The 26,167-nt window shown below is 50.5% G+C and overlaps 1 protein-coding gene across 2 annotated transcripts in view; it reads left to right on the top strand.

Moving 5' to 3' along the window:
• Positions 1 to 25,346, top strand: part of Qsox1 (quiescin sulfhydryl oxidase 1) — a 35,764-nt gene extending 10,418 nt beyond the window's left edge. The window contains exons 3-13 of one of the 2 annotated variants that reach the window (XM_021160278.2): positions 6,967 to 7,012; positions 7,716 to 7,818; positions 10,144 to 10,234; positions 11,279 to 11,424; positions 12,991 to 13,125; positions 16,035 to 16,164; positions 19,415 to 19,537; positions 20,934 to 21,081; positions 22,149 to 22,328; positions 23,572 to 23,792; positions 24,665 to 25,346. In XM_021160278.2, coding sequence (XP_021015937.1) covers positions 6,967 to 7,012; positions 7,716 to 7,818; positions 10,144 to 10,234; positions 11,279 to 11,424; positions 12,991 to 13,125; positions 16,035 to 16,164; positions 19,415 to 19,537; positions 20,934 to 21,081; positions 22,149 to 22,328; positions 23,572 to 23,792; positions 24,665 to 24,673 — 1,332 coding nt within the window. In that variant the 3' untranslated portion in view covers positions 24,674 to 25,346. Of the gene's footprint in view, positions 1 to 6,966; positions 7,013 to 7,715; positions 7,819 to 10,143; positions 10,235 to 11,278; positions 11,425 to 12,990; positions 13,126 to 16,034; positions 16,165 to 19,414; positions 19,538 to 20,933; positions 21,082 to 22,148; positions 22,329 to 23,571 lie in introns of both variants that reach the window. The other variant, XM_021160270.2, reaches the window with a different exon arrangement.
• Positions 25,347 to 26,167: the final 821 nt, after the last annotated feature.

Genomic DNA, 26,167 nt, shown 5'->3' with positions numbered 1-26,167 from the left:
CGGTCAAAGGCATGAAAGAAGTCTTTTTTTTTTTTTTTAAAGATTTATTTATTTATTATATGTAAGTTCACTGTAGCTGTCTTCAGACACTCCAGAAGAGGGAGTCAGATCTCATTACGGATGGTTGTGAGCCACCATGTGGTTGCTGGGATTTGAACTCCGGGCCTTCGGAAGGGCAGTCGGGTGCTCTTACCCACTGAGCCATCTCTCCAGCCCATCGGCCACCTCTTTAAAGAGAAAATCTCCCTGGCAAGGACACTGCTTGTCCTCAGCCCCAAGGCAGGTAATAGTAATTCCGTGAGAGTGCTCTGTCTTTGTGCAGAGCCAGAGTGGGCAGTGCTAAGTGGGAAAGCTGTGGGGACGCCAGGGTGGCAGCAAGAGCCATCCTCCATAGGCTCACAGTTTCCGCTCTCTTGAGTCCTCAAGACTGTCTAACCCACAGGGAGAGCATTCAGGACTTGCAGTCAGGGCTTTGTAGGGCTGACACAGGGAGCTTTCTGTTCAGCCAGGGAGGAGCCAGGCATCTGGGTGTGAGGAGGAAGCCCAGATGGTTGCAGGTCTGGAGGCTCCTCAGCACCTGCCTAAGTCACGAAGTACACGCAGCCTGGATGCCTCAAGTGATTAATCACCTTACCTGCCCAGCTGGCTGTGGGAGAGCCAGGCAGGAACCTCACCCGGTCCGTCGCGCTGGCTTTCCCCTGTTTCCAGACAGGTAACACCTGGCTGGGCCAGTTCAGTAGACAGATGTCCATTTCCTAAGCTCTGTCTGGCCTCCCTTGGCAAGGCTTCCCATGGCTTCCCCGAGGGGCCTACTGCTTAGTTCCATCTATGGCCAAATGGTTCAGGCTGTCGGAATGCCTCTGCTCTTAGACTCTAAAAGACTCTAGGCAGTACCTTTGAAATGATTTCTTCCTGTGGCTTACAATAAGACACACACATATGTATATATTACATTGTGATCCCGAATTTGATGTGTGTTAACTATTGCTAAAGCAAAAGTTAATGATATTTTCTATTAGGGTAAAAAAAAAAAAAAAAAAAAAAAAAAAAACTGGCTGTCATTTACTAAATTGACCACTAGGTTGCTTCTAGAGTGTTTTAAAACAGTACTCACACATATTTCAGGTCTCCAAAGTCTTGCTCATGAAAGCCTAAAGTGCCTGTAGACACACCTTGGCCAGGCACCCTAAAAAGCAGAGCAGATTTGAAAAGTCAGCCAGCTGGCCAGATGGCCCCACTGGCAGCCTGCTGCCCTGTAGGGACCAGGGCCTGTCTTTGCTCCCTACCCGTGAGGCTGGGAGAGAGAGAGCCCTAGGTGAGGACCAGTGTTGGGTAGGGATCCTTACATGTAGAGAGTTTTGTTGGTATGATGGGGACATACCCACACAAGTTTGGCCACCACAGTAAGTGACATGTGTCACTGTCCTTTTTCTCTGCCTTCAGCACCTTGCCACTATACGCATGTGTTAAACTTCCACTAGCCCTGCCAGTTTAGAAAATACCTAGCCCTGAAGGTCGGGATCCTGCTCCATCAGGTCCCCACTAGGCTGGGGCAGAATGCCTTTGGGAGGTGAGTTGGTAGTAGGTTTTGGCTGAACAAACCCTAGGCCAGAGCAGTGCCCCTCATCATGTGGGGAAGGCCTATTTAGTGAGAATTACATGGAAAAGTACAGCAGAGAGTCTTCTCTCTGAGATGACACATCTATTGATGTCTATTGATAAGATTGCCATGTACGAAGAAAGGTCCTACCTGTGGGAGTGCCCGGGCACTGGCGCTGGGATGGGGTGGGGTAGATGTTAGTTCTCCTCTTGTTCCCTGATCTAATGGCAGTTTCTGTGTGGAGGGTACATCCTGGGGATACCCTGAAATAGCATCTGTCATCGGGTGCCCAGGGCTGTGTTCCCAACTGGGGGAAAGGCTAGGAACGACTGGCACAGGGCACAGATGGACATCTGGTTGGGAGGCAGGGAGCAAATGCTGGAGGAATTGACCTCTCTTCCTGAAGTCTTCACCTGCTCATCAAAGAGAACCTCCTGTGGGAGGGGGCTCCAGATGTGTGTAAGGAAGGGTGGAGTCTGACTAGGACAGAGGAGCATGGGTAGGAAGGTGAGAGCTAGGGCTTATTGTGAGCTGAACTATGTGGTGTGGCATGTGGTATGGTGTTCAGGTTCATGTTGAAGTCGAAGTGAGGCAAGGGAGTAGGAGCCCAGGAATGGCAGGTCCTTGGAAGCCAAGCACACTTGTGGAGTGCAGAGCCTGGGCTGTCACTCTGTAAGATCCTACTGGAACGCTGTAGCTCGAGGGTGAGTTCTCAGGACGACAGAGACAACTTAGGTGTCTCCTGTTCTCTGAGAAGTGGACATGGGCTCCCCTCTCCATTGTCGCCCACTGGCTTCCAGACACCTTTTACACTGATCTTTCCTAGCATGGAGATTAGGTAACTAAGGCTGTCACTCTTTGTGAGCTCATTATGAAATGCTTGAAGACCTGATTATGTTTCTGAGAACTGGTCCTATACACTTGGCTCCAGGGCCACCACCAGTCACTACTGGGACTTGGGCTTTTGGTTCCTAGTGTCTTGCCTTGTGCTAACAGTAGTCCTGTTGTGGAAAGACCAGAGCCTCACAGGAGCAGCCTCACAGTCAGGGGAGGCAGAGGCTCCTTCCTGGTTCTTGTTTTATGGTGACGGATTAAAAGACAGCAGCAGGCTGGAGAGATGCCTCAATGACTAAGAGCCTTGTTATCTCCTGCAGAGGGCCCAGGTTCAGTTCTCAGCACCTTCATGGTGGCCTAAAAAGCATCCTGAACCCCAGGGGATCCATTGCCCTCCTCTGACCTCTGTAAGCACCAGCCAGACACAGGCATGGTATATATGCATGCATGTGGGTAAAACACATATACACATAAAATAAGGAGAGAGAGAGAGAGAGAGAGAGAGAGACTGAGACTCTGCTAATGAATGAACTGCTGCCTGCTCTCAGAGAAAAGACTCAGTCCTGGATGCTTTGTTGATTTTTCTCAAGGGTAATTGACCTCAGATGGCACACACCTCCATGGCTGACTTAACAAGAATACATTTTCCTGAGGACAGAAATGTGCCCTGACTAGATTTCCACTTGAGCCTTCAAGATGATGAAAGGGCTATCATTGCTGGATTGGACAGAGGTCTGCTAAGCAGTTAAGTGTGCTAGACACCATCAATACCAGGCACAGTGGGGCTTGCAGCAATGTATAAGCTGTGAGTACTGCCCAAGTCAGTCAGGTGGGTGGTCGTCTTAGTCTCTGCTCTGTTGTCGTAAAGAGACACCATGACCAAGGCAGCTCTTATAAGAGAAAGCATTTAGTTGGGGGCTTGCTTACAGTTTTAAAGGGTTAGTCCATTATCATCACTGGGGAGCATGGTGGCATGTAGGTAGGCATGATGCTGGGAGGTAGTTGTGAGCTACATCCTGATCCGCAGACAGAGAGAGAGAGTGGGGCAGGTAAGCAGACAGACAGATGCTGGGCCTGATTTGGGCTTTTGAAACTTCAAAGCCCACCCCCAGTGACATACTTTCTCCAAAAAGGCCACACCTATTCCAACAAAACCACACCTCCTAATCCTTCTCAAACAGTGCCACTCTCTGGTGACTAGGCATTCAAACATAGGAGCCTATGGGGCCTTCTTATTCAAACCACCACAGTGGTTACTGCGTGGAAAGTCCAGGTTGAAGTTCACTGTAGTAGGAGTGTGTGGAATGGTGGCAGGTCAGTTTGGGTTCAGATCTTGAAAGGAAGGCCTTGAATATATTGATTTAGGATCTTACGCATCCTTCATGCAGAGCTGACGAGGACTCCCATAATTATGCCTTAGGGAAGGAAACATAGTGGCAAGACAGTTGAAGAACAGATTGAGAGAATAGTATTTCTTTTATTTTCATTTAGTGTGTGTGTATGTATGTATGTATGTATGTATGCATTTGGAGGATAGAGGAACTTTCAGGAGTCAGTTCTCTCCATCTACTGTCTAGGACCTTGGGATTGAATTTGGGCTTTCACATTGGCAGCAGGCTCCTTTGCCTGTTGAGCCACCTCCCTCCCCAGCTGAGAACTGACATTCCTGACCCATGAAGAGAAAGCAAACAGGAGCTACTGTAATAGAGCGGGGCCTCAGTTTTCTCCTGTTGGCCCTGGGCTGTTGGAGAGTTATCCCCAATGCAGAGTTGCAGAACTTGCCAGGTAACTGGATGGGGGTTGTAGCTAAGGGCAATGCCAGTGTAGGCAGCAGGGAGGAGAACTGGTTGCTGGGTGAGGTAAGGCACAGGTGCAGACAGAGGTTGAAAGAGGGCTCACTCAGCATTGGTGTGTGGGCACGGGGCCTTCACACCTCTGTGGAGCTTAGCAGATGGAATCAGAAGTCTAGGACAGGTAAGTACCAGAAACACAAGGCTCAGATAGTAAATATGTTGGACAAAGTGAATGACTTGGTAACAGAGAGCAGTTACCAAGAATGATCTGCTCTGATGTGGAGCAGCAGGAGAGTCTAAGAGCAGCAGATGGAAATTAATGGCAGTGGCACAGAATGAAGTCAGGACAAGGGCTAACAGTAGCTGAGAAGGGCTGGTCTGTGCAGCAAAGTAGGGAGGGTGGCTACACAGAAAAGAAAAGAGAGTTTCAAGAACATGTGTATGAAAACAAGATAAAAGCCATGCAGAAAGGTAGAAAGCAGCCAGCAGCTACTGCCAAGAGCAGGAGAAGCACCTGAGAGACAGCTTGGGACAGCTAGATAGCTAGAGAGAATCGCCACTCGGTTCTGTCGGATGATTTTAGCTGAGCGGTGGGCTCAGAGGTAGGGCAGAGATGTCTGGGGAACAGAAGAGACATTTGTCAGTGCAGGGAAACAGGAAGTGCAGAGACTGAAGAAAGGAGGTCTCTCTAGGCCTGCCCTTCCTCCCTTTTGTCTTTCAGTTTATGTGAGAAGGCTTAGGATCTCTCTGTAGCCTAGAAAAGGGGCTGGTAGAAAAAACATTGAACGTGAAAGTTATTAATTGGTAGGAAAAAAACTCCACAAAGTCCACGAGGTATGGGAGCCACATTCTCAGAGGGTGATACGATCCCAGAAGGAAGCTTGAAGTGTCTGAACACCGAGAAGGTTGATAATGGCCCAGAACTCCTTTAGCTGTGCAGTCTGTGGGTGGGGCTCTTGAGTGACTCTTGAGTTTCAGTGATAGATTAGAGCTTTGAAATTTAGGCTCAAGGAGATGCTTTTTGTTGGGAGGAGACCAGCACCTTTTAAGACAGAGGGCTTGGGCAGCCTGTCAGCTGATGAAGGAGAGGCACCATGTTGTTCTCCGTAGCTCTGAGAAAGGCACACCACCAAAGGCTGGTCCACGGTGTGAGAGGTGTAGCAGTGAGCTGAAGTCTGTCCTCCCTGTACAGAGTGAGCACAGCAGCTGTCACACGCTGAGCAGACCACCCTGCCTCTGAGCAGCAGTGTCTGTCCATAAAGATTCTTAGAAACCCATGTCCTCATTTCATGTCACAATTCAGGAAACTTGTCATCATTTTACAAGTATTAGAATAATAATTTTACTAGGTCCAGATTTGTTCAGTAACTATCAAGGACATGGGCACATTGTGACATATGTAAATGAGCTGCTTTTATTCATGAATAAAGTATTGCATTTGTATTTTGAAAAGAGTGGAGTAGAGAGCAAGAGGAAGGCAGTGAGGTCATAGGAAGCAGCCAATCACAGATAGGGATGGCTGGCCATCTGTGGCCTGTTTCTCATGTGAATTTTCCCTTCCTGTCTATACACAAATGGAACAGACCAGTCCTAGCTGGTCAGTATTTCATGGTGCTGAAGGGGTGTGTATAGGAGGGAGTGATAGTGATGGAATTGACATTTAATGAGTCAGTTTTTATCTGTACTGGCTCCTGTGCCTTAATTACTCTCGGTTTTTGATTATTGAGTCTTATAACAATTCTAGGCTGGTAGTACCACTTTATATATGATATCATTATATATATAATTTTATATCTTGTTTAAAAGATTAGAATACTGAGGTTTAGAGAAGCAGAAAGATTTTCAAAAGTCACAACAAAAACATCAAAGCCAGGTCTTGAATCCAGTTCTGCCAGACCCTATAGCCTTGACCTAATCAGCTGCTTGGGATAAAGCTGAGGCCATGCTGTTGGAGATAGAGGACTAAACTTGCAAAAAAGTGTTCCTCCTAGCAAAAAGAAGAAGCCTTCAGGCTCTTCTGCAGATAGATTGTCTCCCAGGACAACCAACATTCTCTCTCAGGATAGGAGGACATAGGTAAGAGGCCTGCAGCTATCTTTCCCCTTGGCCAGAAGCCCAGGTTGTAAGTTGTTACCCAGTGTTCCTTCTCACCTCTCACCCCAATGACACAGTAGACCTGGGATGTCACACATTTGGGAAAGAGTACATCATGATGTCGAAAGAGGCTGATGTGTGCTACAGTCCTGGTTTTGTAGGCTCGAGTCTACCGCTCAGTAGGACCTGTCCTGGATCTTTGACCCTTGGCTGAGTGCCATGATGGGTGGGCAGCGAGTTCTCACTGAGAAGATACCGGTCTCAGAGCCTCTATCCAGGAAATAGAACAAGGGCAGATCAGCACACGGGCAGCCAGCACTGGCTGAGGAGTCACTTCCTTCTTCAGATGGTCTGCATGGAGACCACCAGTGACTTCACTGTTCGCTTAACAGTTTCCAGGAACTATGTGCAGATGCCAGCTGTTATGGAGTTGGTCTCTAATTACATTCCTGAGCTGCTGCCTCCAGGTTCTAAGGTTGCGTTAAGCATTGGCAAAGAATTGAATGTCAGGATGCTAGAGAAGCATCGCAGAACAAAGCCTCCCTGCAGTCCATCACAGGGGAATAAAGTGAGGCTCGAAAAAGAGAAGTCGTCCCTAAGCAGCTTAAGTGCCGCCACTGACCGCTCACCCTTGTCTGTTCTCAGTTTTTTCAGGCCTTTACCAAGAATGGTTCTGGAGCGACACTGCCAGGTGGGTGCTCTAACTCCGGCTGTTGTGTTGGCATTGCCAGCATCCTCTCCAGCTCTTCTGCCTTTACCCGGGTTCCCACAGGGTGAAGAGGGATCTCCAAGTGAAGTCTGTTTGGGTTTTCCCATATGTCTTCTCAGAGAGCCTGGCAGAAAAGCCAGGAAAGCTCATTTGAGCAGCCCTTCAGATGTGCCCCATCCAAAGTCCTAGGTTTGAGGGTGGGGTACCACATTCCCAGAATAGCTGTTATGTCAAAATGAGGTTGATTTCAAAGAACAAACCCGCAGCCAGTTCTGAGGGAGACCTCTCTGCCCTCAGCATCCTTGACCCTTGGCTGTGTGCCGTGATGGGCTGGGATTTCTCCCTGAGGACTCCAGCCTCAGAGCCCCTTTTCCAGGAAGAGGAGCGAGGGCAGATCAGCACATGGAAAGCTAACATTGGCCAAGGAGTCACTTTCGTCTCCAGAGAATGAAAGCCATGAGTGGCTTTTCACTGATGCCCACTAAACAACAGTCAGTAGCTGTGTGCAGGGATGGGTCTCCCGCTAGTCTTCAAGCCATGCAGCCCTCACCTCACCACTTCTCAGGAGAGGGCTGGCATGTGCTTTTTCTTGGAATTGGTGTGAGGACCCTTGTTTGTGACTGAAGCTGGCAAGGGTGCTGGGGTCTGATCTGTCCTGATACCCTCTTCCTGTTTTCGTTTATAGGTGCTGGCGCTAATGTGCAGACGCTGCGTATGAGGCTCATCGATGCTCTGGAGTCCCACCGTGACACATGGCCCCCAGCCTGTCCACCTCTGGAACCTGCCAAGTATTTTGGGTTGGGGCAGACTTAGTGTGGCATGAGGCTCAAGCATGGAGAAGGCGTTGGGAACCACAGGGCAGAGGACCCACATTGATTCTTCCTGTGGGGTAGATACCCCAAGTGTGCCAGACATACCTTAGAGCAGCCACAAGCGACTCCTTTCTGCTTCAGGTGTCGAGGAGCCCTGTCTCTTAGGAGCTGGCTGAGGGTCGAAGGGCCTGACCTTCTGGATGGAAGGAAAGTATGTGAGGGGCTTCTCCAGAGCGTGCTTGCTGCCGCTTCCTCTGACTGCCCTCAGGAGTGTTTGTGGGTGTAGGAGGTTTTTCTCTGGCCTAGTCCGGGGGAGGCCACTCACAGATGAGAGGGCAGAAGAGATTGATACCATCAGGAAGAAAAGGCCAGGATGTTCAGAAGAGTAAAGGCCCTGCTTGGAAACTGATTCTGGACAACTGGTCAACCTGTGTTAATCAGCTTCACAGTGACTCCTTAATTATCTTTCCAAATTCCTTATCTTCCTAGAGGGCCTCACAGAGAGAGACCCTGGGCCAAGCATGCACTCCTAATGTAGGCCGGGGTTCTACAACCGACTTTCTCTCTGCTGGTTGTTGGTTTCCTTTTTTCTCTGCTGTAACAAATACCTGAGAAACAATTTCGAGAAAGAAAGGTTTGTTTGCTCTCCTTACTTTAGAGGTTTCGACCCAAATTTGGCAGGACCAATCAGCTGGGATCTGAGATTATACAGACACTCATGGCAGCCAGAGCATATGACAGAGGCTGCTCACTTCAAAAAGTAGAGAGAGTTCAGGACAGTACAGACCCCACGGACATGTACCCCGTTGTATACTTACTCCAGCTAGGGCCCACCCGATTTGGCCATTGACTAGGAATCCATAAGCTGGGTAGTCTGATTAAAAGTCAGACCCCTCATGAGCCAGTCATCTCTCAATGGTTGGGTCCACCAGCAGGGGCTAAAGCCTTCAGCGCATGAGCCTTTTGTGGGGACAGTTCCTGTCCAAGTTATAATGTCATCCATCTAGGATGAGCTTGTTAGCCTGGACCTTGGTGCTTTTCTCCCTGCGTTTCCTCCTGACTATGTCTCTCTCTCTCTCTCTCTCTCTCTCTCTCTCTCTCTCTCNCTCTCTCTCTCTCTCTCTCTCTCTCTCTCTCTCTCTCACACACACACACACACACACACACACACACACACACACAAACACACACACACCATAGTGTGTCTTCAGCCCTGGGGACCTTAAAAGAAACAAATCGGCCACATCTGTCAATCTGTCTCTAAGTGATCCTTTTGATGCCCCTTAGGAAGAATATAGGCAGACACACGTGCTGAAACTTAAGCTGCCTCTTCCAGAAGGCTGAGGACTTGCTCCTCTGCCAGCCTAGGGTAGGTATGAGGATGTGGCCAGAGAGACTGGCCAGCCACCTAATGCCACCCAAGAGGCTGATGCTAGGTAGCTACAGAACCTCTTTTATCCATCAAAGGCTCGCCCTAATCCCCACTTGTCTGTCATATCTACCCAAACTGCCACCAGGCTGGATTCTGGCATTGACCTAATGTCACCCTTTCTCTTTGGAGGCATTTGCTACATGTCTTGGGTTAAGTACGGGGAAGTGAGCCACCTGGTTGAGGATAAGAGGAAGATGCAGATTCCCCGACCTGTGTGCCTTCTCAGCTGTCCTCCTTAACATTCTGGGAGAGACACAGTTTTCACTGAGTATTTAAAACAATCTGTAGGTTAGTTCTCTGGTTAAGAGATAGAATTTGCCTTCTTAATCATTTCTACCCAAGAAAACTGGGCCTCACTCTCCTCACCTTGAGTTAAAAGGTTCCTTCACCCAGGACTCTAGTTCACTTCTTCCCCTTTTGTTCCTGTTCTGAGAGGAACATGCAGCTCTCCCACTGGTCATGGCTTGCTGTGGATCAGGGCTTGCACTTGATGGGTTCTAATCACCAGTCTCTTAGGGAACCAGTAAGCCTGGGCCTTCCCCAGAACATGGAGACAGCTGGGCTGAAAGGAACCCTCCCCACCACTTCTCTTCCCCAGCCTGCCTCCCATTTACTCCTGACTCGTAAAAGGGACAGAAAGAAAAATATAAAACAGTAAACCCAAGGTGGGTCGAGTAAAGCAGCATGAGGTAGCATGAATCGCATCCTCTGAGACCTAAGGGTTTGCTTTCCTTCCATTGGTGGGCTGGCAGAGGGAGGCCACAGGGTTATGGGAGACATGCTACACTGGAAGTGATGCATCGCTGGGAGGAGTCTCACCTCATTTCCACAGGCTATGGAGAGCAAGTGGCTCCATTTATCTCTTGCAGGCTGAAGGATATCGACGAATTCTTTACAAGAAATAAAGCAGATTACCTGGCCCTGGTCTTTGAAAGGGAAGACTCCTACCTGGGTAGAGAGGTGAGTTGCCCCAGCATTCCTGACTCTCAGAAGAGACCCGGGAGAGAGCCTGGTTCAGACCGATGCAAGCAACTATCCCTGTACATTAGCCAGGCTCTGCCTGACCCCTGGTGGGACACATGGGAAGTGTAGGGGTTCCTTTCCACTTTAAACGTTGGTATCTGCTCTTACCTCTCGCTCTGAAACTAAAAAGTAATACCTGCTGCTTACTGAGTCTAGGACTTGATACCAGCACGTTGCTGCTAATCTCTAAACTTAAGAGAGCGGTGTAGAATGTCTAGGATCACACAGCTATTGATGTAGAACAGTGCTGTCTGACTCAAAACCTGTGTTGTTTTTTTCACTGCCCTAACTGCCTAGAATTGGGGTTTAAAAAAAAATGAGGGAAGCAGACCCATGAGAACTAGCCTGGTCCCTTGTGGGGAAGCTGGATCCCTGACCAACAGTGAAGGCCGCACTTCTCCATCAGTTTAAAGAATGTCTTAGGTCTGAGCCTTATTTCTAGCTATTGGATAGAAGTAATTATGCTTATTCATATTAGAATTGTCACTAATTTACTTAAAAAGCTGAATCAGGGCTGGAGAGATGACTCAGTGGTTAAGAGCACTGGCTGCTCTTCCAGGGGTTCTGAGTTCAGTTCCCAGCAACCACATGGCAGCTCACGCCTATCTATAATGGGGTCTGATGCCCTTTGTAGCATGCAGACATACATGTAGAAGGGGCACACATACACAAAAAACACACATAAATACATACAAAACAAAAAGAATAAAAACAAAACCATGTTTTACCATATTCAGGTGGTACTCGAATAGGATACACACAGTTGTGTGGTCTGAACAGTTTCAAGGCCCCTTGCCTTGCTTGGTATTTGGTAGTTGTAACCTGAGGGTTGTGTCAACTTTGTCACAGTGGTCTGCTCTTCGAGGTTTCAAGTCTAGATAGAACATAGCTGCTACCTGGTGCCTACCCAGCCCCAGGCCAGTACTCAGGTTCCCTCTGCCCACTGGGTAAGCCCCATCCACACCCTACTGTCTTCTACAGGTAACTCTGGACCTGTCCCAGTACCATGCTGTGGCAGTGCGCAGGGTCTTGAATACAGAGAGCGACCTGGTGAGCAAGTTTGGCGTCACTGACTTCCCATCTTGTTACCTGCTGCTTCGGAATGGCTCTGTCTCCCGAGTGCCTGTGTGAGTGTGACGTCCCTGCCCAGTCACTCTTCCTGCCAGAGAGGTCACTAGAAAGGGCAGGCAGGTAGGAGAAGCAGATGTGTGAGTCAAGACCTCTGACCTTGCAGCTCAGGATTCCTGCCTTGGCCGGCCCTTGAGCTCCGAAGCCATCTACACCATGCTATGACCGCGTTATCCCACACCTCTGTGCACAGAGCTGTGCGTTGGTGGGGTGCTGGCCTGGCGAGGACTCAGATGTGCTGGACCTTCCCTCCCTCTGCTTTTCTAATTGCAGAAAAGTTCATTAGGAGCCAGACAATAGTCTGCTCCAAAATGTCAGGAGAAAACAATGAAGCAGCCTCAGCTGCTGTCAGCGGCCTGCTGCTGAATGGCCTGTTAAATGGCACCAGCTGGTGCCTTGGTCCCCTCCCTCCCTCCTCAGGCAGATGATTGATGTCAGCCTGGCCCTGCTGGCAGAAATTTGGGGGGCTGAGGAAATCGAGGCTACCGTAGGTACCCAGAAATCTACTTCTTGGGGCTGTTAGTACCGCCCTACACTGAGGCTGGGCTAGGCAGCCCCCTCGCCCTTACCCTGTCCTGGTCCACCAGTGCCCCTGAGGCCGGCCAGCCAGAGTCAGGAAGCATGATGTTCACAAGGCCTGGAAGGCAAGACCCCGGGCAAGCCCAGAGAGTGCCAGTCCTAGAGGAAGAAGAGGCATTGTTTCCCTGGCTTGGAGTTGCTGGAGGGGAAAATTGTTTGTGACGATGCTGCTCCTGAGCCATCTGCTCACTGATAGACACTGAGCCCGGATGGCAGAGCAGGGAAACCGTGCTTCCTGACGCTGGCTCCCATGGGACGTCCTGTCACTGATGCTTATCTTGGCTAGAGCTTTTGGAGGAGATGGCTCCTGCCTTCAAGACTCCTGTATTAGGAAAGAGAAATCAGGAGTGTTTGGGCAAACCTGGTTCTCAGTTGTTGTTATGTCTAAAATCATACATCAGCTCTTTGACTTCCATGGGAAGTAATGTCAACTTGTGATGTCACCTGCTGATGTTACCTTGTGATGTCTTGAAACAAGCTTGTGGGAGGGTGGCTGCCTTGAGACCAGTCACACCCAGCCATTCCTGTCATGGGCAGAAGCTGGTGGTCTTTGTTTTGTTGTTTTTCTCTGTGGTGCTGGGGACCAAACCCTGGACTTGCACAGCTAGGTAGGAGCTCTGTTGAATGCATCCCCAGTTCTCTGTAGCAAAATGGATGGTGTTCCCAGTGGTTACCTGCCTCAGTCTCTGTAGACCGTGGCCATGCCTGGAGCCAGAAGGCACACTGAGTAATTCTCAGGCCCAGTTGTTTTTCCAGATAGGGGTTCCGTATCTGTCTGGTGGAAAAGAGGGTTTCTATACCATGGACAGTGAGTGGACAAGTCAAAGTGAGGCCCAGGGAGCCAAAGACAAGATGAGACCAACTTGAAATGTTTCTTACTGCACCTTTCTGTGGGAGGAGCCACCTATTTTCTCTGCTGACATTGGTTAGCTATGTGATTTTTTTTTTTTCTTTGTCCTTAGCACTTCCATTTTCTTTCTTTCCAGGCTGGTGGAGTCCAGGTCTTTCTATACATCCTATCTTCAGGGGCTACCTGGACTGACCAGGGATGCTCCCCCGACCACGGCTACCCCAGTCACTGCTGATAAGATAGCACCCACAGTGTGGAAGTTTGTAGACCGGTAAGGCCACCTGGTTCTCCTCATACATTTCCTTCATTAATACTGCCTTACTCATCTCTGTTCCTGTCACAGGATAGCCTATCTCTGTTCCTGTCATAGGATAGCCTACCTGTGTCCCTTCAAGTCTGGCCTTGGGGTTTGTTTGTTTCATTTTGTTATCTCTGTATTGCTGGGAACCCAACCCAGGACTTGAACGCCCTAGGCAGAAGCTCTGGAGACCTAGTACATCTTGATGAGTAGCACACTGATACACACTGGTCCTTAGGGATCCCTAACTGCTGACCATGCTCAAAAATCTTGATGTGGGCTCTCCCGTCTTTGTGCCAGGACCCAGTGCCAAATGTGTGTTTACCAAACAGCATTCCACGTTGTCCTTTATAATAGAAGGAGTGCTGGCTAGTGTCCATGTTATATAAAGCTTAACTTTACTCAAAAAGCAAGTAGAAGCTAGCTGTGGTTCTGCACACTTGTATGCCAGCACTTGGGAGGCCCCAGCAGCAAGACTATGAATTCCAGGCCAGTCTGGGCTTCCTGGTGAGAGAGCAAGGGAGAATGAGAGAAAGGGAAAGAGAGTTGGGGGAATGGCAAGTAGAGTCCACGTGGAGGATCACTGGGGAGGTTCTACACTAACTTCTGCCCTAAGCATTGTTTCTTCAGTGCCAGGCACGTCCTAGGCACCATGGGTTCAGATCTGTCAAGTGGGATGTGAGACCTGAGGGCTGGCAGCCGTGCACTTAGCTCTGAGAGAAAGACAAGCTGCTGCCCTTGATGCCCCCACACCCTCTGCTGTCCCAGTTCCCAGCCTTAGAGTCTTTCACTCCCACAGAGGGCCAGCTTCTCTAGAGCTGTGTGTGTGTGTGTGTGTGTGTGTGTGTGTGTGTAGTGTGTACACATGCGTGTGCGCGTGCACTGTTTTCCCACCCCTAGGGATTTTTGCTTAGAGCAGAGGGAAGCTCAACACCTTTGCATAAGGGTAATGTAGGCAGTTGCTGAGCTAACCGTGATGGTTGCCTTAGCTGATCCCACAGGACTGATGCGGTCTCGGATTATACACTTTATGGTCCCTCGAAGCATCCCACCTAGGAAGTCACACAATTTCATCTGAATGCCTGGTCAGGGAGCTCACTGTGTTTTCAGGTGGTCCTTGTCACTGTGCACAGTTACAGGTGTGGAAGAACCGCGGGTTATGAGGCTCTGGGCTTTGCTTTCCTAGTAAGCATCCTGATGCCCTGCATGGGGATGGAGCTGTAGACCCCTTGCTCCAGTACCCAGCTCCACACTAAGCAAAGATGTCTGACCAGGCAGCTCAGTACTGACTCTCTAAGTGGGGGATGTTCAGACAGCTGGGAGAAAGGTCCAGAAAGGATCTCGTGTCCTCGCACGGGGACTTTATGGGTGGAAGTACAGTGGAAAGAAAGGAGAGAAACTTAGGAGGTGACGCTGGCTGCCTGGGAGGTGGCTCAGTGGGCAGAGTACTTGTGCAAGGAGGAGCCTTGAGTGAAGTCACTAGCACTGTGTAAAAGCTGACGGAGTGCGCCTGTAGCCAGTGTAGCCGCAGACAGGCAGGTCACCAGGCTCCATGGCCAGCCAGCTTGCTGCAGTGGTGAGCTCCAAGTTGAGAGAAGGGACCCTGTTTCAAAAACTAATGTGGAGAAGCGATTGAGGAAGACATGGCAGTGCCAGCTTCTGGTCTGCACACGCAACCACACAGGTGAGCACACATGCACACACCACACAGGCAGGCGTGATCACGGAGGTGTCACTGGTCACTTTTACCATTCAGGTTTTTCAAATCACTATAACCGTGTGCTGCCACCTTCTTGCCTCATCTCATTCAGTCACAAAGCCACTTTTTAAAAATGTACATTTGTATTATTTACACACACATCTGTACTATGGCCACAAGAGGTCATCAGATCCCTTGGAGCTGGAGTTACAGGTTATGAACCACCTGGGTGCTGCTGGGAACTGAACCCAGGTCCTATGAAAGAGCAGCAGGTGCTCAGCTCTCTCTTTAGCCCTAGGAGGCCACTTCTTGAGGCAGAACATGGGGACAGTGAGGTAAACTGAGGCTCAGGGGACACCACAGTGGAGACTTGGCTGAGAATGAAGAAGTGCTAGTGCTCACTGGTCGTCTTGTCAGTTGGCCCTGTTGGCTTTGTACCATCAAGAGGAGAATGATTGGTTTAGTTTTACAGGTGAGGTAGCCCAGGGACTAGGAAGTACCTAAGCTCAAAAAACCTAGCCAGGAGCCAGAGGGGAGTGAGTAGCTGACATTCAGTGCTGTTCCCAGCAGTACTTGAACTGCCCCCGTGGAAGCATGGTGGGCAAGGATGGGACAGCTGGCTGGAGAGGTGTAAGACCTCACAGGGTCTAGAAGCAATGTGCATATGAGCCCTGAAAGAACTAGGCAACGTGTTTCCTCACCCGTCTCTCCACCATGGGCACCCGTCTCTCCACCATCCCAGTGCCTGGCCTCAGTGGGCAACTAACCTCTTGGCCTTCCACTTTCACCGAGAGCCTAGCTTTTCCAGAGCCTTGTGTGTGGGCACCGGTGCTCTGTGTGTCTGCCCCAAGGGTCTTTGCTCAGAACAGACTGAGCCTGATTGGTGAGTTACAGGAGGAGCTGACTCGACCTGGAGAAAAGGCCCCACCCACCTGCAGCAAGCTGGTTTCTATGTTCTCAGTCAGTCCTCCTAGCAACCTACCTATAAGCAGTATACTCTGCCTGTTACGCAGAGGAAGGGTTGAGGCCTAGAGAAATTATTCACCCAGGGCACTCAGCAAACCGCTGTTAGAGCCACATGCCACGCATTACTGTGACGTCAGCAGTGCTCCCTCGCTCTGTTCCTTTAGTGCTTGCTCTCAGGCTAATGCTTCTCTTCTTTCCACTTCTTCTTAAACCTCAGCTCCAAGATCTACATGGCCGACCTGGAGTCTGCACTCCACTACATCTTGCGTGTAGAAGTGGGGAAGTTCTCAGTGCTGGAGGGACAGCGCCTGGTGGCCCTGAAAAAGTTTGTGGCAGTATTGGCCAAGGTGAGCAGGCCCTGGCTTCCTTTGTCTCTGGAGTTCATATGTGATTAGTGTGCATCCCTGGAGAGTAGACACCAAACCAGTCCCTTCCTTGAGAATTCAGGTCGGACTGGACACCTGGGTCCATAGCTGCCCAGGCCCCCATAGGTGTCTGCCCTCCTCTTATAGCCGTATTCTTTACCAGCCCCATGTGACCAGAGACCACCCGTCCTGTAGAGCAGAGGGGAGAGACACACTGAGCCAGATATCCTCAGTCATGGTGACTGCCTGCTTACCTGAGTTCTCTACCTCACTTAAGCCCCAGACTGTGGTGTCTTACTCCCTTCCATGATAACTGGGAGATAGGACTTCGGACCGCCAGAGTGAAGAGGGGTGCTTTCTGCTCTGCTGTCTTTCTCCTCAGGCTAATCCAGTTCCCTAGTGTTAGCCCTGAACTGCTCCCTGGTAGTGTCTCAGAAAGGTGGCTACTTCTCAGAGTGAAGCTTTTGGTTGTTAAGGACCTGATGTCTGACAAGAATTTAGTCTTTTTGCCTGCTTTTTAGAGTTGTGTCACTACCATTTAAGGCCCAGGGGCTCACATAGCTTGCCCTAAGATAGCCAGCAGGAGCAGACTTGAGGCATTGTCCTGAGCTGTCATTCCCTGGCCTCCCGACTCTGCCTTCCCATCCATGGGCATCCCTGCCCTGCTTTGCTGCTGAGTCAGGGCTGCCTGTCCCCTGGGCCTGTCTGCTGACTCAGCCTCCCTCTGTCCCAGCTAATCTGAGCCTGCTCTTCCCAGCAGGGCTGGGGGAACCTCCAGATCTCACCCATTTTGCCACCAGTCTGACCCTCTTGGCTTGGTGGCCTGTGTATCTGTATACAAAGAAGACCCTGTAAGGAATGTTGCGGGCAAGGCAGAGCTATTTCCTTGCTTCAAAGGCCTGCAGCCTGCACTCCACAATACTGAGGAGGCCTGGTGCAGACACCCTGCTGAACATTCAGAAGGAGCCAATCCAGGGCAGGCCTTTGTAGTGTTTTTCTACCCCCTCAGTGAGGGACAGCTCCCATGTGCTCCCCAGCCCTGCAGGCCTCAATGAGGATACCCCGAGCCCAGGTCAGATTATTTCCGAGGAGTCCTGGGAAGCAGCAGTTTCTCCGTGCTGCTTGACTCTGTGTTCAGCTGTAAGCAGGCTGGTGTTTAGTTTGCTTCCCAGCGGGGCTGTGTGACGCTGATATGAGAGGAGACAGAAAGTATCCAGGTTAGATAAAGGCCTGCACAGCACACTCTCAGCGATACACTCAGCTAGACCCTCAGCAAGAGCAGGAGATGAGGATCTACTACGGGGCTCTTTAGCCAGAAGCCAGGTCTCTGAGAAGAGGACTGAGGAAGGCCCACAGTGGGCGCACAGTGACCTGGGACCCAAGTGCAGAGGCCCTGTCTGACCTTTGTCCGCGTGATCTGCTTTGCTGGGGACCTTCTTTCTTCCCTGGAGAAGAAGAATCAAAGCTGCTTCCTTCCCCAAGCTCTGGCAGGCTGACAGAGCGTGCCGTACACTGTGCATTTGCTTATTTTCTGTTCTTAAACTCTCTGAGTGGTACTCGTCATTCTAGAGATGAGGAACTGACAGCCAGAGGGGGGTGGGGGGGATCGCCTTGTTGAAGGTGACCTTCACATCCATGGCTCCTTTAACATCCTCCCTCTCCTCTGACAAGAAAGCCTGGAGTGGAGAGCCCCCCCACACCCCCTCAAGCCTGCCTTGTCACATTTGAGCCGTTACTAGGGCTGGCCACTGGGTGGCGTTTGGTCACCGAGGTTTCCCTGCCCTTGCTGTCCAGAGCCCTTTAATTCATCCCTGCTTCTGATACATGGCCTTAGAAGGCAAAGAAGATGCCAAGTCAGGGTGGCAGGCGGAGGTCAGAGAGATGTTCTGACTTTCAGCTGTAAATCTGCGTGTGGGCCCAGAGCTCCTGGGAGCTGACCAGGAGGAAGCACTCTGAAGCACAAGTCTTTCCGGCCATTTGTCACTCTGGGGGCTGGCTAGCCCCTGCTGTTTGATAAGGAGGGTTAATGCCCTCTCGGATGCTGCCTCTGTGCCACTCTCATATTAGGATTCTTCTCCTGGTGTCTTCCTCCTCCTCCTCTTGGCACATCTCTCAGATCATTGTCTTCTCCACCTTCATCTTTCCTCTTGTGGTTTTATCTGCTCTGCTTCACTGCTGCGTCCCCTTCACCCCACCCCACCCCCACAGGCGTTTGCACATGCACACATATGCACACATGCACACATCCCCTCCTCCCTTGAGTCCTTGTGGTTTTAAAGTGCTGATACTAATCAGATTTGAGTTGACTTATTGTCAGAGTAGCTTTTCATGTTCCTCTGAGGCTCTTGGGAGTTACCATCAAGATTTGGATCTTGGCCCTAAGCCCTAGGCTAGCCTGTCCATACTGGCAGCCCATGAGCTAAAAAATGAAAGGTCTTTTGCCAGCCTAGCCTATTACCAATGAAGGTTTCTCCTCAGTTTGGTTCTTGTCTTTTCAAAAGAAAGAACTGAGCCAAGAAACACAGACAGCTAAAAACAGTTTCCTTATGAAAAGCAAAAAGGAGAGTGCACACCAAGCTGGAATGGGCATTCCAAAGGGAGGTGGGTAGAGGCCCACTGGGCCCTGTGTTAGGGATTTAAAGACTTTTTATGGTGCCTCCCTCTGGTGGCACTGTACACCCTCTTCCCTAGAGCATGATCTTTCTTCCATCTTATCACTGAGAATGGCCTGAGATGTCCCTGCAGTTTTTCCTTCCTGGCTTATCAGGATGTTTGTCATGGGGAGGGGGTCCTGGTATCTATTTCCGAAGAACCCACCTGCTGCTCCCAGGAGGCTGGGTGACAAAGGGGACTCTGGGCATCAGAAAGCAGCTGCCAAGATACAGCTGCAGTTTTCCTCAATTACCTGACGCATAACCCCTTGCCTACTCCATATAAGCCCGGCTGGGCCATCAGTTGCTATGTCAGAAGACTGCCTGAAGAGATTTGTGCCCAGTGTTCACAGCAGTCCTGGGGAGTGGTGTGGTGCTTGGAACTTTCTCTGAGTGGCTTCATGTGGTTAGGTCAGCATTGTAGCCTGAGCCTTGATAGGAGAGACCCACAGGGCCTAGGCTACATAGAGTTTCTTCTCCTCTGTCCAGAATAGAGTATATGAATTCACATTTGTTGTTACAATGTAAAACTCTATAGAATTGTTTCTTACTGTCCAATCACCACTTGCTCCTACCTACAGTACTTCCCTGGGCAGCCTTTGGTCCAGAACTTCTTGCATTCCATAAACGACTGGCTTCAGAGGCAACCGAAGAAGAAGGTCCCCTACAGTTTCTTCAAAGCTGCTCTGGACAGCAGGAAGGAGGTGAGTCCAGCAGGCAAGTGAAGGCCTTATCAATGTCCTCGACATGTCTGGGACTGGGAGGACTTAATGCCTCCATCTTTGGTGACATTATCCAGAGGTTTGCATTAAACGATTCCATTTATCACTAATAAGCTGCTTCGTTGGGTCCTATGGAATATCTCATCGAATCCTCATACTTCAGAATTTTCACTTAGCAGATGAAGAAAGCAAGTCTCGGAGATGGCATAGCTGTTCTAGCCTAAGAGCCTGTAAGGCCCGTCAGTGAACGGAGCTAACACCTCTGAGGGATGAGGCAGTGGAGGCTTATTTTTGAGATAGGGCCTTACTCTGTATATAAGGCTACTGACCTTGAAACTCAGCAATCCTCCTGCATCAGCTCCCCAAATGTGAAGATGATAGGCATGAGCCACCATATTCATCTAAGACACCAGAGTTCTTAACTCTTGTCTGCTTCCCCAGCATGGCCCCCAGCAGGGCACCTGTTCTTTCTGCTGTCTGCAGAAACAAGCCACACCCAGTGGACATACAGACCCATGTGAGTTTATTTTTTTTTTTTATATATACAACAAATTTTTAATTATGTACTGAAAATAAATTACAGGAAATAACTTTAAAATGCAACAGAGGACAAGTCACAATAAAACATTCCCATTGAATTCTCTTGGGGGTGAGACTGCAGTGCTCAAGGAAGATAAATATCACAAATATATCAAAACTTCAAACTGTCTATGCATTCACACAGTGANATGAGCCACAAACATTCCTTTCACAGGACTGGACTTAGTAGCCTACCACAGAACCAGATTTTGCCATAAACTACAAAACTTTTAATACAAAATTGTATTTATATATTTATAATTCATATACATGCCCTACCTGTAATCTTTAGAAAATAAAAGCTACACGCTGTACAGACACTCTTAACTCATAGCTGTAGGCAACATTTTTGGATGGAATTTTTCCCCCAATAAAATTAATGGCATATTTTATGTACATGAAGGCTAAACTGCAAAAAGACAGTTCAGTTTCCCAGATAATGCATCTCCTTTCAGGGCAGGTTTACAAATTTAAAAAGGCAAGACAAATGTACACCTCAGAATTACCTTCTCAGCTACAAGAGTTCTCATGTGACTTGTGTGAAGTTTCTGAAACATGCATTTATGTAATACTGGCATTGAAGGCAGTAAAGCAATACCCATGTGAGTTTATAAGGAGTCAAGGTTCCAGGAACCTCGATAGAACTTGGTCTATGCCATGAGTTCTCAGATCTGCTAATCTTCTGGCCAAGAAGATGGCTGTGGTGCAAGAGAAGCTCCTGGAAGCTTCTCTTGTCATCCCCGTTTCCACCCCTTCTCTTGTCTGCTTGTGCACTCATGCTCATGTGTGTCCCTTCTAGGATGCTGTCCTTACTGAGAAGGTGAACTGGGTCGGCTGCCAGGGCAGTGAGCCACACTTCCGGGGGTTTCCCTGCTCGCTGTGGGTCCTCTTCCACTTCCTGACGGTGCAGGCAAACCGATACAGTGAGGCCCACCCACAGGAACCAGGTGAATCCAGGGCCTGCTCACTGCACTCTGCCTCAGTCTGTCTGTCTGTCACATCTGTCTGTCCCCCATGGGAGCCAGCTGGACTGATCCTGTATTAGTGGGAGGCAGAAAGAAAAGGAAGTGTTTGCAGGAATACAGTTCTGGAGATGTTGAGAAGAGGGAGGCAGAGCTGACAGAGCCATGATGTGGGGCAGTTAGACCTGGAGTGGGGATGGAGGAAATGGAGCAAGAGGTGACACAGTGGTACAGACACTGATGTTGCAAAGCAGAGACAGACACACACAGAGACACACAGAGAGAGAGATGAGAGAGAGAGTGAGAGAGAGCGAGCAAGAGAGAGAGAGAGAGAGAGAGAGAGAGAGAGAGAGCGCTCCTGCGAGCTCCTAGAGGATGGAGGGAGGTTACTTTCTAAAGTGTTGGAGCTCTGCTGAGGAGGGAATGTGTAGAAGCAACAGGAAGTGAGCCCCAAGGTATCTGAGGTACAGGAAGAGAAAAAAGCCATAGAAAGTGTGGGTGGGTAACCTTCAGGAGAGTCTGGTTTCAGTTCGAGAAAAAGTGTGGGAGTCGACAGAGACCCTTGCTGGTACCAGCCTATATGGGGGAGTCAGAGTGAGAATAAGGGGGGACATAGAGGCAGACCAAAAGATATTTAGACCAGAGGAGGGTGGACTTCTAAGAGGGTCCCAGAGAGGCGAGGCCCACCAGAGAGCAAGTTGGGTGGGAGCTGAAGCAGGCAGGTAGAGGAGGAGGATGGAGGCTGGGATGAGTGACCTGCCTCTGTCACCTGTCTAGTCATGCCACAGAGCCTGACTGTCCCACTGAAGAGGAGAGGGGGAACTGAAGTTTAGGAGTTTGGGAGGAAATGGGACCATCTCTGTGGTGACCCCCGAAAGGATAGAAGTAGGCAAGGGAGTATTAGGCCTGTGTCATAGGCTGGAACGTGAGGCACTTTGCTGGGGACCACAGCAGAGTTGAGGAGGGTGGGGCAGCCTGTGGGGAACCCTGATGGAGACAGCAGAGGCTGGCAGTGTGAAGAGCCTTTCTGTGGTGTCTCCTTTTTCCTGCAGCTGACGGCCAGGAGGTCCTCCAAGCCATGAGGAGCTATGTTCAGTTCTTCTTTGGCTGTCGTGACTGTGCGAACCATTTTGAGCAGATGGCTGCAGCGTCCATGCACCAAGTGAGAAGTCCCAGCAATGCAATTCTCTGGCTCTGGACTAGCCACAACAGGGTTAACGCTCGCCTCTCAGGTAAGGAGGGCTTACTTCCAAGGCTGTAGGTGGCATATGGGGGCCATACTGACTGTCATTTTCAGTGGCACTCTACGCAGTCCAGTCTCATTAGCCCCATGTGCAGAGGAAGCAGACGGGGGCACTGAATGACCCTGGTGCTCAGTGCTAGTGCTCCTTCCCCTGCTGGTCCCAGGACCCCTCTCTCCTGCTCCTCCGCTCTGCAGTCCCTCTATATGCCTTTTATCAGACTAACAGGGAAAAGAGAGCATGGGTTTTCCTCCATACCCAGAGAAAGTTCTTAGGAGAGTGGGCAGGGGAGTGGGGAGCCTCCCCAGGGTAAGTAGTTACCCTTACTTACATTGTTTACCTTTCCATGCAAGTGGGAGCATGGTAGGTCCTACACAGAGCCTGGGAGGGAGCCTTCTCTAGACTGGATACTACACATCTGGGGAGTGGTGTATACCTCCCAGGCAGCCCTCCTAGGGTAGGAGCTGGGTGGAGCCGGTGGTACTGTAAGCCAGCACTTGGTTCCCTGTCCTAGTGGCTTTTAAAAAGAAGACATATAGGCTGGAGAGATGGCTCAGCGGTTAAGAGCACTGGGTGCTTGCTCTTCTAGAGGTCCTGAGTTCAAATCCCAGGAACCACATGGTGGCTCACAACCGTCTGTAATGGGATCAAATGCCCTCTTCTGGTGTGTCTGAAGACAGCTACAGTGTACTCACATAAAATAAATAAATATTAAAAAAAAAAAGATATATGCCTACCTTCCCTGCCAGCCTCTTCCCTGTACTTACCTCACCTCTGCAACCAAATGCCGCAGTGGCCAGGTCACCCTGTAGGCCAGAACTGTGCCAGTTTGTCCAGGGCTTGTTTGGGTTTGTAGTGGTGCTTGGAATGGAACCTTGGGCTTAGCTCAAGCGAGGTAGACACTCTGCTACTGAGCTATTTCCCCAAATTTTCCTCTGCCTTCTTCTTTTGAGACAGAGGCATCCAGACTGGTCCTGAACATTCAATCCTTCTACTGCATCCTCCTGAGAGGCAGGGATCACAGATCTGCACCACTGAGCCTGGCTCCTTTTGGTTTTGGGTTTTTATCTTGGTTTATTTTTGCTTTTGTTTTCTGTCTCTGTATCTCTCACCTCCCATCCTTTTAAAGGCTTGGTGAGCCTTTTTTGCAGATGAAAAAGCTGGTGTTGTGAACAAAAGAAACCTGAGCTCCAGGCAGAGTGGCTGTTACAACTGAGTGTCCTTCCCTCCCCAGGTGCTCTGAGTGAGGACCCCCACTTCCCTAAGGTGCAGTGGCCTCCCCGTGAGCTGTGTTCTGCCTGCCATAATGAACTCAACGGACAGGTGCCTTTGTGGGACCTCGGTGCCACCCTCAACTTTCTCAAGGCTCACTTCTCCCCAGCAAACATCGTCATAGACTCTTCTGCATCTAGACACGCAGGCCGGAAAGGGAGTCCAGAAGCTACCTCCGAGCTGGTAATGGATACATTAAAACTGGAGAGCAGAAATTCAGTGTCGGGCCATGAGCAGGCTGCTTCTGCAGAGTCCCCTGGAGCCACTGCCCTAGATGTACCAGCTGAGAAGCCTGAAGCAAGTGGCCCCCAGGAACTATACACAGGCCTCAGAATGGGTGGAGCTTCACCAGGGCAGGGCCCTCCTGAGCACGTGGAAGAGCACCAGAGGGATATGCAGGAGAATGCCCCCGGGCAGCAACACTTGAGCAAGAGAGACACTGAAGCCTTATTGCTGCCTGAGGTGAACCACCTCCAAGGCCCTTTAGAGCTCAGGCGAGGGGGCCGCAGCCCCAAGCAGCTAGCCCCCATACTTGAAGGGGAGCCAGAGGCCCTAGCTATACAGGGCCAAGACCAGTGGCTGCAGGTTCTAGGAGGGGGCGTTTCCCACCTGGACATTAGCCTCTGTGTGGGGCTCTACTCCGTGTCCTTCATGGGCTTACTGGCCATGTACACCTACTTTCGGGCCAGGCTGAGAACCCCAAAGGGCCATGCTAGTTACCCCACAGCCTGAACTGCCTCGGCAGAGGACAGACAAGGAGCTGCTGATGTCTGGGGCTTTGGGGTGTTTTTTTTGTTTGTTTTTTTTTGGCCCACTGGCCCCCTTGCTTCCATTCTACCCCCGTTCTGTTGTCTAGCTTAGGAGAGTGGCAAGTCCAAGAAAGTGAGTTGTTGCAGTGAACCCTGGAGTCTACTGTGAGAGGATTCCATAGACAAAACAGAATCAGGGTGCCAGTCTCGCCTGACCAGCATGGGGTAGGAGAAGTCTGATGCAGGGGCTCAGGAGGCTTCTGGGAGGCTCCGGCCCTGGCTTTAGCACCCAATTCTGTTTTTCAGCTCTTGTGAAGTCCTGCCCCATTCCTGCTGAAGTCTCAATGTGTCCTGCTTGGTCTTGGCCTTAGATTGAGGCAAACAAGTCCAGAGTTTCCAAGGTTTCTCATCCAGAGGAGAGTATCTGGGCCAGGTGGGCTGGAGTGGACCTCCTCACTGCATTCTGAGACTGTCCACTCCCCTCCCTCACAACGTGAAGAAAAAGCATCCCTTGGGCCTTCTCTGGCCTGGCCAGCTTCAGCACCTCAGGTGTGGGTGGGGCTTAGCTTCAAGAATGGGTCTGGGAGCCTCAGGAAATGATTCTGGTCACCCAGGTTCAAACTGGGGTTTCTGCTGCAAGAGTGTAGTTTGGCAGGCTGGGAAGGTGACAGTTGCTGCACTGTAGGGTGTAGTGCTTGCTTGGTGGTAGGGGCAAGGGGGTGGGTGATGCTGGGGTCTGTAGTGCCTTAGTCCTGGGCTAGCTGGGAGAGGGCAGACTCCTCTCTGAGCGGGGTGCTTGTCTCTTACTTTGGTCTCTAAAATCAATGCTAACTTTGGGGTGTGGAAGGTGCTGGGTTTAGGGCAGTGGGCAGAGTCCTCTCTCTCCCAGTTGGATCCGCTGTGGGCAGGAGGGGGTGGAGAGACCAGCCCACATGCTCCTGCGGCTTGGGAGGGATGTGGAATAAAATTATTTTTGTTAAGTCACGCAGACCGTGTTTGACTTGATCCTTGGAGAGGTATTGACTGTGTCTACAAATGTACAGCGTCCAGCCTCACCCGAGCAGGTGGAGCACTCCTGGGGACAGGAGCAGGCACTCACCCAAGTCCCCCACAGAGCACTCTGCGCCCCAGCCCGAGTCCACACACACACTGGGGACAAGCCTTGGTAATGGCCCTGCCACCTCCTGCTCTCCACCCTACCTGAGACCTGTCCTGGGTGTCTGAGGGACCTGTCTGCAGCTGCCACCTTCAGCTCTCCTGGAGCTTGTCCAGCCAGCCTGGGTTTGCTGCTCAGCCAGGAGTCAGCCTGGATTAGACTTTGCCCCTAATCCAGCCTGCTGGGTTTTACAGGGATCAGAGCAGCTGATAATGAACCTCATTACGGGGAGCTTTGGGCTTTTCTCTGACATCTTCACTCTGCTCAGCCAGCCTTAGCTCTGGGTGCAGCAGGTGGACCGCCAAGGACACCCCCTGCTCGGGGGGCAGCTGGGGTGGGGGAGGATGCAGCTGGCAGGGCATTTGACCTCTTTAGCAGCCTGGCTCCTGGGATGTCTGAGCCCCACCCTGCATCCTCTGCTTGAGGGTCTGAGAGGCTGATAGGCCAGCACACAGTCAAGCAGGGTTTCTGAAAGAGATGCCAAGGGCCTTTGTTCAAGGAAGTGCCCTACCAGTCCAAGACCACAGGGGTTCCTTACCAAACGAGCCCCATAGCCTGACTGCTCACAAAATGTCAAGTAGAGATTCCTGTCAGCCAATCCTAGAGTACCAGTAGCCATACTTACACAAATCACCTGGGTATCTAAGATTTGG

This window comes from Mus caroli, chromosome 1 (assembly GCF_900094665.2).
Source record: "Mus caroli chromosome 1, CAROLI_EIJ_v1.1, whole genome shotgun sequence".
NCBI lineage: Eukaryota > Metazoa > Chordata > Mammalia > Rodentia > Muridae > Mus > Mus caroli.
This window is presented reverse-complemented; position numbering and strand designations above follow the sequence as displayed.